At 33.6% G+C, this 10,035-nt stretch overlaps 1 protein-coding gene across 6 annotated transcripts in view; it reads right to left on the bottom strand.

The window, feature by feature from the left end:
- Positions 1–3,528: 3,528 nt before the first annotated feature.
- Positions 3,529–10,035, bottom strand: part of LOC111038101 (microtubule-associated serine/threonine-protein kinase 3) — a 29,290-nt gene continuing 22,783 nt past the window's right edge. For 4 of the 6 annotated variants that reach the window (XM_022321041.1, XM_022321040.1, XM_022321039.1 and 1 more), the window contains 2 exons: positions 7,977–8,351; positions 3,529–7,242 (listed from right to left, as the gene is read on the bottom strand). In XM_022321041.1, the coding sequence (XP_022176733.1) occupies positions 5,926–7,242; positions 7,977–8,351 (1,692 nt within the window). In that variant the 3' untranslated portion in view covers positions 3,529–5,925. The remainder of the gene's footprint in view (positions 7,243–7,976; positions 8,352–10,035) is intronic. The other 2 variants (XM_022321037.1, XM_022321038.1) reach the window with 1 other exon arrangement.

The following is a 10,035-nucleotide window of genomic DNA, read 5'->3' as shown; positions in this document are numbered from 1 at the left end:
TAGAAGTAAAGGCTTTAGAAGAGTTGAAATGTATTTTAGGTTCAGTCGGTACAGACAATAACTTATTTTGGTGCAAATGACCACGAATGATCTAAATACTTATATTTATTTTTCCGTAACATGGTTCACACCAGCCTGACACGTAACGACAACCGACAGATACCGTGCCTACCGGAAAATATTTAAATATGATCTAACGTAATATTATATATATAATCCGCAAAACGATGTCTTTTAACTTTATATTTCATAAATAACTGCTTTTCTCTTGACAATAAAGAATAATAAATATTTACATAATTTTATAATATATATAATCACACGGAAATTCGACCGTTGTACAATTTTTAACTGACTATAATATTATACTTATACCCACTGGCTACTGTAGCCTGTAGATGCCTTTGTTTTGTACTAATTAGTAATTTAATTTGCGACGATAATAATCAGTTTTTAGTGTACCTAGCGGTGAACACTAAACGCCATCTCTACAATTGTTTCGATAACAATAGTAAACAAACATATAACACGTTACATTACGTTACTTATACTCATTCATTGCAGTCCAAAGTTGGGTTTACCTATTTTATAGAATCTTTTGTGCTGCCCGCAAACAGCATGATTTAAAATCTGAAATTTCACCAAATTAAGGCTACCTGGCTAAGAAATTTTGAAATAATTTCGTCGCACATTTTCGATTTGGAATTTTCAAAATTGTTGTACAAGGGCAGTCAACCAAATTTTAAATATATATATATATACAACGAGTCAAATAATAAAATAGGAATACATAAAGTTAGTTTAATAATATATTACGTTTTCAAAAAAATTTACGTACCTACCTAGAACCTAGGTATTTATTACTAATTTTCTTAGTATTGCTAATTTGATAATATAAAATTATCTACAACATGCATGGGCACGCCGCACGCAGTCGATGATAATATTTTGGCCATAAATTCTATGTCAATTGCATAAAGAATATTAAATTCACGTTTTTTAGATTTTTATTTTTATTTTAAATGATATTCTATGCAATATAGGAAACTCGAATTCCTAATAAATTTAGATTTAAACGTTGAAAAATCACTTTTCTAAAGGTTTTGTTCTAGTTTTGCTCTCAGCGAGAACTCGTGCATGGATAAAGATAAATAATAATACTTTAAATTAATAAACATATGAGGCATATGTTTGGTAATATATGATAAACCTAAATATCTCAACATTGCATTCATTATGGCACCTATATAATTATACAATATCGTAGTATCGTACACAAATGTCAAGTTGATAGTCATCAACACACAACCGAGTGAATGTGACCTTACGAATTTACGATAAGTAGTAACCTACCTATAAAGTATGTTGTTCATTATCGTCGATAAATGGAAGTAAAAAAAAACAACAGATAAAGTATTAACTAAATTATTTTATTTTTTCATATTTTAAACACGAATAATGACCAAATTACATACAATTACTATTTTTTACACCAAAATTCCTATGCTATCACTTTTTAATTTTATTTAGGTTTGATTACGATCTTTATATCCACTCGGTAATGTCCATATGACTAAATAAGTAGGTATTTGTTAATTGCTAGAACATAAGAATCGAGTGCGTTGGAAAACAGCCAGTGGTTCTTAATTTAAAAATAAAAATTCACTTTCAAAATATTTAGTCAACCCATTTGGTATTAAATTGTAGTTAAAGACTCGTAACATCATCAACTCTACAGTCTAAAATATGTCATTTTTTAGAATTCAAGTTTTTAAAATGATTCCTATACCGAGGTATATGTTGCTTGTTAGTTGATACACCAGCTTACCATTTTAATTATTTTTCATACCAAATATTAAAATTCCAAAGTATCAATAGACTCCTGGCACGAAATCTATTGTTGTTAATATAACTACTGAGTTTTTGGCTTATAATATTTTAATGACTTATTCGCACATTTCTAAGAACCACTTTGTAATTATTTTCAATTTAAATATTAATATTTCATTTGTATAAAATGAGGTATTCAATGGTATTATCGACACGGATATACTGTTCGTCATGTAGTACTGTAATAATGTAGTTTTGTGTGTAATTATTTTAACATTTTAAATTAAGAGGTAGGTTATTAATAATAACTTTAAAATTTTCAAGTATAATAACTTATTATACTTGAAAATATCTATAAATAAATTATAAACAGATATTTTTTCCAAAAAAATCATATTTTAAGTAATTATTAATTATTAATTTTACTCAAGTCTTAGAATTTTTCCGGAAAATCTTGCCTTTTCTCAGTTTCGATCCTTAGTAATAACTAGGTATCAGTTCTCCATAAATGTGGTGGGATTTTTTTAGAGCTTGGATTCAACGTGATGATAAAATAACAAAAATGTTTAAGTTATTTTATCTTCGTTCCCTATGATGTCTAATTTAAGGTTATATTTTTGGTAATATCGTCAGGTTATAAGAGGTTAATACAATATTATATTATAATATATGTCCATCGAAATGGACGTCTGGCAAATACAACTGCAAAACTTCCAATATCATGTGTAGTAATAGTACCTTAAGGAGTATAAAAAGAGATTCGTTTAAATGAAGACTGCTGCAGGGTTGGCGCTAAGGTACATTTTCCCACGACTGATGATAGCTAAGGAGGGAGGAATGGTTAATGGCCATGCAAAATTAAGGAGAAATGCAAGTGAATATTTTTGTTTAAATCTATATTTTATTTTAATTGATATGATATTATTATACGGCCATGGCCTCCACCCGCTATTTGAATTGATATCAATTGTCTTAACATTTGTAAAAACCAAGAAAAATAGTATTATTTTTCATTATGTACCTATCTTAGTCAGAATTTACATAATTTAATCATATTTTATAATTATAATTGCACTTAAAATTAAATTTAGATAGAAAATTATCTAATTAGTAAACACCCATTTAATCAATTATAACTTAAAACTTCAATATATTTTATGTAACTACTTACCTGCACAATATACGTTTATGAAATATAAATAAAAAAATAAATATGAATTACAAAATAAAAATCATAAAGTGACCGATTAGTGTTAAAGTAAACACACTCGATGACATAATTTAAATATATAATGAATAGCAATATTTTATATTGATACCTATGAAACCTACCATTCGAAAGGATTGTTGTAGATATCTTAATATAAATAATAAATTAAAAAACAAGTTAAAAAAAATAAGTTTATTGATTAGATACAATTTATCAACTATTTTGTACAATGATAATGTTAAAAAAAATAATAATAATAAATATAATAAAATAAAATAACGATTAAGACATAACTATCTAAAAAAGGAAAACCGATACATTATACCTTAAAAATAGTAATAATAAATTAAATTAAATCAAACCGGGGGTTTTTGGGAAGCGAACGCGTATTATGCATATCTCGTAAGGAAACGCGGTCCTCGTGGATAAGCGCGCGCTACGACTATGGTATTATGTACTCAGAGAATGAAATAAAAAGATAAAACCTATCTGATCACGATATTTAAATTACCGCTTTCGGTATGTACCTGTAACAATAACAAAAACAATACCAACGGACGGTAGACATGACAGAAAGTTCGACCCATTATAGGACGATGATAATATTTATTATAATTATTATTATTATTATTATTATTACAAAATATATGATCCAATAGGAGATAAATTGTAATAAACATGGAACACCTACATGATAAATTGCATTCGCGAAATATATAAATATCTTAAAATATCAACAAGAAAAAAACGTAAAGTCAAAGAAGAAAATAAATAAAATAAAAACAAGAACAGGCTGGAACATGATACACAGCGAATAATCGTATAATATATAACAATTGCACCTATACTATTATACTATTTGACGGTGCACGGTGTGCACCATCACCACGCAAACGATTGTTAATAATAGTTAAAGTTCATAAATAAATAATTGTTTGGTATTTGTTTTTTCAACATTTACCTTTTGAGCTCTGATGGCGTCGCGAAACGCAGGAAAAACGATACAATATAATAGCACGGTCATAATGTTATACATTAACGATAATTTAGGGTAGACACACGATACCTAGGAAGAAAACAAAAATAAAACATAAATTTAAAAACGGATAAACGAACCGCGTAAGAAAAATGTGACGAGTTTAGTATCAAAACGAGTGTTGCGGATGTGTTTTCGAACATTTTTCATAAACGACGTATCATAACAGAACATAACAAGAAGTTGGCTTATTAACGAGCCTTAAAACTAAAATTACAAAGAAAAAAAACATTTTCGGGCATTGAACAAATTGGGACTTATTGCAAAAAAATATTCTAAATTCGCGATTGGCACTCTTATTACAAATTATTTCCTAATATACTTATTATTTTAATAGAAAAATTGATTAAATAAATTAAAAACAATCTTAATATTGACAATTATAAAACCGTTTAGAACGATACTAAATACAATCGTTTTACATCCCGGATTACGAATTGCAGATTAATATTATATTAAAAACAAAATTAAATATTTTTTGCTCATAGAGTGCAATGTTTAAATTATACAAATATGATTAATGAATCTCCAGTCTTTTAAAACGATTTACAATTCTTTTAATTTAAATTTCAAATACAATGTACCAATATGGAAAAAATTCATAAACCTGACGTATACTTATAACTATCACCATTGAAGGATTTTTACCAATAGAATACTAAAAAAGTTTGATTATTAAATAATTTTTATGACAAAAGAAAAACAAAATATTATAAATAAAATATAGGCTATTATAAAATGTATATTGTATATATCGTACATACAAATATATTTACATATAAATCTTAAGTGATGGTTATATAGTAAATAAAGTAATATGTTATTAATAATAAAATTGAATGGGTTTTTATGATGACGTGTTGGAAACTACATACCTACCTACTTACCTTTCTACTTAATATTATAAAAGGCGACAATTATGAATAAAAAAAAAAATGTTTGGGCATTGTATATCTATCACAAAATATCACAAATAAATAACTCTAGATTGCGTAATACCGAAAACGCAATCAGTGTACAGTTTTCACTAATACTAATCGAACGTCGAGTGTGGCATTTATAAATTTATTGCATTCAATAATATTACACACACACGATCCATAAACACGAACACAAACTAACACACAACGCATAGGTAGTATAAATACCTATAATTAACATGAAGTACGATAAAAGATGAAAACACACTACCACTTAACAAAGTACAAATATCTAATTGCGCCATACATCAACGTACAATTGTACGTTGTATGAAATGAAACCAAAAACTAAATTCGAAAGAAAAAAAATCACCCAGACCGAAAACGACGAAACTGATATTATTAAAATTGTTCCTAAACAATACCTAGTCAATAATGAAATACAGAGCATCGTTGCAGTAGTGAACGGATATCATTCATTTAAATCTTTTCGGATTGGTCACAGATGGGAAATTACAATAATATTGCTGACGAACGTATACGTATAGATTATTTGATAAATGGTAGTTACTTTAATATTACGAGTCCACGGGTGCAATCCTACGAAATTTACACAGTCTACGATGAAAAAAGCGGAGGCGTTCTCAAAAGCGCGGAAAACAAATGATTAAAACGTAAACTATATATATAAATTATATAAAAAAAAATCAACAAAAACAAACCTACAGTTTTCACCTCGTCTATAAAGGATGATATAATTATAACATGAATGACAATAATAAAATAATTAACCGTAAGAGCCCGTGAGGGGGAGGGGAGGGGGCGCTAAGAGTCGAGAGCGAGAGCCTTGGAGTAAACAATAAAAGGAGTTATAGTCGTGGGCGGAAAAGATAGAGCGGCCGTCGTCGTCCGTCGACCGCCGTCGCCACTCAAGGTTGATGAGTGGACGACGTGGCGGGCGGAGACGTATCGTTCGCCGCACCGTGTTTACCGGTGGCGCCGTTCTTGCACGCCTCGTCGGGCTTACAACAAGGCGGCGGCGTCTGCGGTTGAGGCTGCTGCTGCTGTTGCTGTTCCCTCTGTTGCTTGTATTTCCTGTTGAAGAAATACCTGCAGCCACCGTTTGCGGATTTCGCAGGTTTCGGTCTGTCGACGACGGCGGCGGCCGCAACAGTTGGCTGCATCAGCTGATGATTATGATGATGATGATGATGAAGCTGATTCTGCTGCAGATGATCTCTTTCTTCGGCTATACGGGGCAACGATACGTGACCGGCGGCACCACTGCCGACGTCCGCCGAGAACAGTTTGTTCACCTGTGACGACGGCGGCTGTTCGTTTTTACTGGCCGCCGGAACGACGACGGCCTTCTCCTCCGCGTTGGGCGTCGAAGCCGCAGAGTTGTTTTGCAATATTTTCGTCGCCGTCGTGGTAGTAGTGGTGGTAGTACAGGTCTTGGACAGCGGCAAGTTGGCGGCCGCGGCGCCGGGTCCGCGAGCGCACATCGGCGGCGACTTGGTGGTGACCGTGACGCGGGGCGCGTGATGTGTGGTGACCTTGAGCGCGGGATCGCACAGCGGCGAAATAGAATTGGACTTGGTCTCGGCGGTACGTGGGTGCAGCCGGTCGGGAGACAGGGCCCGTCGCAACAGCGGCGATCCCGGTTCCGACGTCTTGCACGGCCGGCCGAACGACGAACCGGCCGTCTTCTTGACGACGACGACGGCGCCGGTACTGATACAACAGCCCGACGGACCGCCACTTCCACCGACGCCGGCCGCCGCACCACACCCTGACGCGGTCACGCCACCGGCCCCCGCCGCCGGGTTGGACGACGTCAGCGACGATGGGCTGTAAGACTGCGTGGTGTTGGAGCTGCCGGGCTGGTGGCCGGACGAGAATGTCAGCGGGCTGGGCGACCGCGTGGGAGACTGCGGCAGCGGCGACGGAGACGGGGTCCGGGCCAGCGGAGACAGCGGAATATGGCCGACGGACTTGCGCCGGTTCGGTGAGTGCAGGTTTTTGGTGGCCGAGTGCAGTTTGTGCTTGAGCCCGTGCAGCGTGGACGGTCGCTGGTACGGCGTGGGCGAGTTGGGCGTCACCGTCGGCGACGAGTTGGCCGACGAGCTCGACGAGCTAGTCGAAGACGAGTAGTCCGCGGACGTCGACGACACAGCAACCGCAGCTGCTGCCACCGAATCCTGCGCGACGACTCCGGCTGGCGATCGGTTTCCCATGATGGTCAGCTGTGAACAAACGACGACAGACTGTTAATATCATTGAAAATAGCACGTAGCTGAAGACGTCTAAAGACGTGTACAAATACTTCATAGTGCGTGTCTTCATGATTTAAATCAGTTTCAAAATGTAAGCCCTACGTTCATAATCGTAATAACTAGGAGTAGCGGTTGTTACCCCAAACATTTTTTTTAAGTTGCATAAAAGTCAACTTTGCAGTATTATTGGAGTAATTATTGTACTTTATTATTATTTAATAATTCTGTTGACTAAATATTTTCATTATAAATTATTTTTATTGATTCCATCACATATTCTTTAAAATGTCTTGAACATTTGAACTCTATTAATTACTATGCACATAAAATCGATTTATACAATGACGTATTGCAATAATATTATTCGGAAATTATAAGTATTTACTTAACTAGTTATTTATATAAGCATATATTAACAATCGATCAGACCATATTTAACTTTGACACACATACTGCCAGTTTGATTCAAAATAAAATAATTTCTCAAGCTAAGAAATAAGTAAATAAGTTTTATTAATTTTTTAGTAATATTACAAATGTATTTTTTAAGTTTATATAAGGCATATCCAACAGTCAAATTAATAACGGCATATAGGGAATGGTCAAGACATTTTAATTATATTTTTCATTAGTAATTATTATTGATTCCATTTGGTTTTCAAATTTCAACATGTCAAACACACTAGTATCCGCCGTGTACGTACCTGTTGATAATCGGGCGTGCACTTAGTGCTGATTCGCCTGAACAGCGACGACTTTTGACGGCGCCTGCTCTCGCCGGCCGGAATGTCCTTACGCTGCGACCTCTTGTGCCGGTGCGAGTGGTGAGCGAACCCGAGGCCTCTGTGTCTGGCGTTCGATGCCAACTTGCTCTGGCCAGGTTCCCGACGGCGTCCGCCCGTCTTGATAGTCGTGAACTCTAGTGGCGTGGACCGCAGAGTAGCCTTGTCACCGCCTGACAACAGCAACTGCAACACTTGTGTGTGGTTCATCCCCTGGACTTGTTCTCCGTTGACGTGCGTAATCAAGTCACCCGGGCTCAGGCCCGCTTCGAAAGCCGGACTTCCGGAATCCACCGCCTGTAATACCCAAATAATATTATCACAATCATGGGCGCCCATAGGTGCAATTTTAGGGAGGGTTAAAATAAAAAATTCTCAAATTTAAGATAATAATAAGGATTTAATGTTATTTTCACATATAAATGTATAAATACGTATATTCAAAAACATTTTAATAAGTATAGAAAAAAATTGTGTATTAATTCTATACTTATTTCATATCTTAAAAAAGATTTAAAAAATAATTGTCTTGGAAATTAGATAATATTTATTGAGCTACAAAATCATATTTTTTTCAGGGGGAGAGGGAGGCAAGTGCCCCTACTCATACCCAATGGGCGCCCATGAACACACTGTACTGCATATTATGTTGATTTTGTCCGCCGACCAGTTTATAAATAATTACAATTTACAAAAATTCGTTCACAATATGCCGACCCAAAAGCTTAAATACTATCGATCCACATACAGGAAGATTTATATTTCCTCTCCTTTCTTATTTACCCCTATGGAGGTTTTTTCTGAACATATCACATAATATTATTGAGTTTCCTGCTCGCAATGCAAATTTTGGTTCCCATTCGACATGCAGGGTACAAACACATAAAGAAGATTTGGGGTTGAGCACAATTTACACATATGCCATCAATGTTTATACACACATTTATTAAAATAATACAAAACGCCCTACCGAGCAAAACTATAAAACATAATTTTATTGATTATAGCAATCCTAAGTACTTGTTATCACATGCTATTAAAAAGTAAGATATGGCTTGGCCATAAAATAAATTTTTAACATTCCATTCCGGGTAATAAATTAATTCAGTGTTCATGAATGTTTCATATCATAGTCACATTCAATATTAACGTGTCATTTATACATAGTAATATATTCAATTCGATACTAAAACTAAAAAGTTAATAATATACACAAAATTGAATTTTTGGTCTTGGTAAAAAAAAGAAGTCCATTATGTATATGTATATGTATATCAATTGCAAAAAAAAATATCAAAATTAATTTGAATATTTTAAATTTTTGTTTAATATGTAACTGTATACAACATTCCAAGATTCTAAAGAAAGTTCAATAAAAACCATTGCTATTCGTTAAAACTTTGAAGTGAGTATAAAATCAGTGTAATACACTTGATTACATCTACTTATAACATACTAATTACAGAAAAACCAATAATTCTCATTTTTTAGCCAAACTGATCAAATTAGGTAAACATGTAGTATACACATGATACTAAGGAAGTGTGAATTTAATTCTTAATTGAGATATAATTTCTAATACAAATTTGCATAAATCATTAGTTTTTTGAAACAAGTAGCTATTAATAGTTTGACATTTAACAAACACTTAAATATTGCATTCATAAATAAAATGTAAATGATAAAACTGCTTAATAAGGTAAATAATGGAATAGCAATAGGAGCGTTCTTATATGTTTGGTAGAACATGTAAGATTTATTTTTAATAGCTTGAAAAATATTAAACTTTAGCTTATTGCGCATTTTCAAAAACCCTTTTTTTTGTATGTAAATAATATATAATATACATTATAAAATGTCCATTTAAAAATTATGTCCATAGTTAAAGGTCTATGTATTAGGTACATGATTCAACGTTTACTAACCAATTTAATCATAAATATTGTAGTATTTGATGACGTAAGTATGTATAATCACTTTA

The sequence above is a fragment of the Myzus persicae genome, unplaced genomic scaffold, assembly GCF_001856785.1.
Source record: "Myzus persicae strain clone G006 unplaced genomic scaffold, MPER_G0061.0, whole genome shotgun sequence".
NCBI lineage: Eukaryota > Metazoa > Arthropoda > Insecta > Hemiptera > Aphididae > Myzus > Myzus persicae.
Note: the sequence above shows the minus strand (reverse complement) of the source record. Positions and strands in the feature narration are given on the sequence as shown.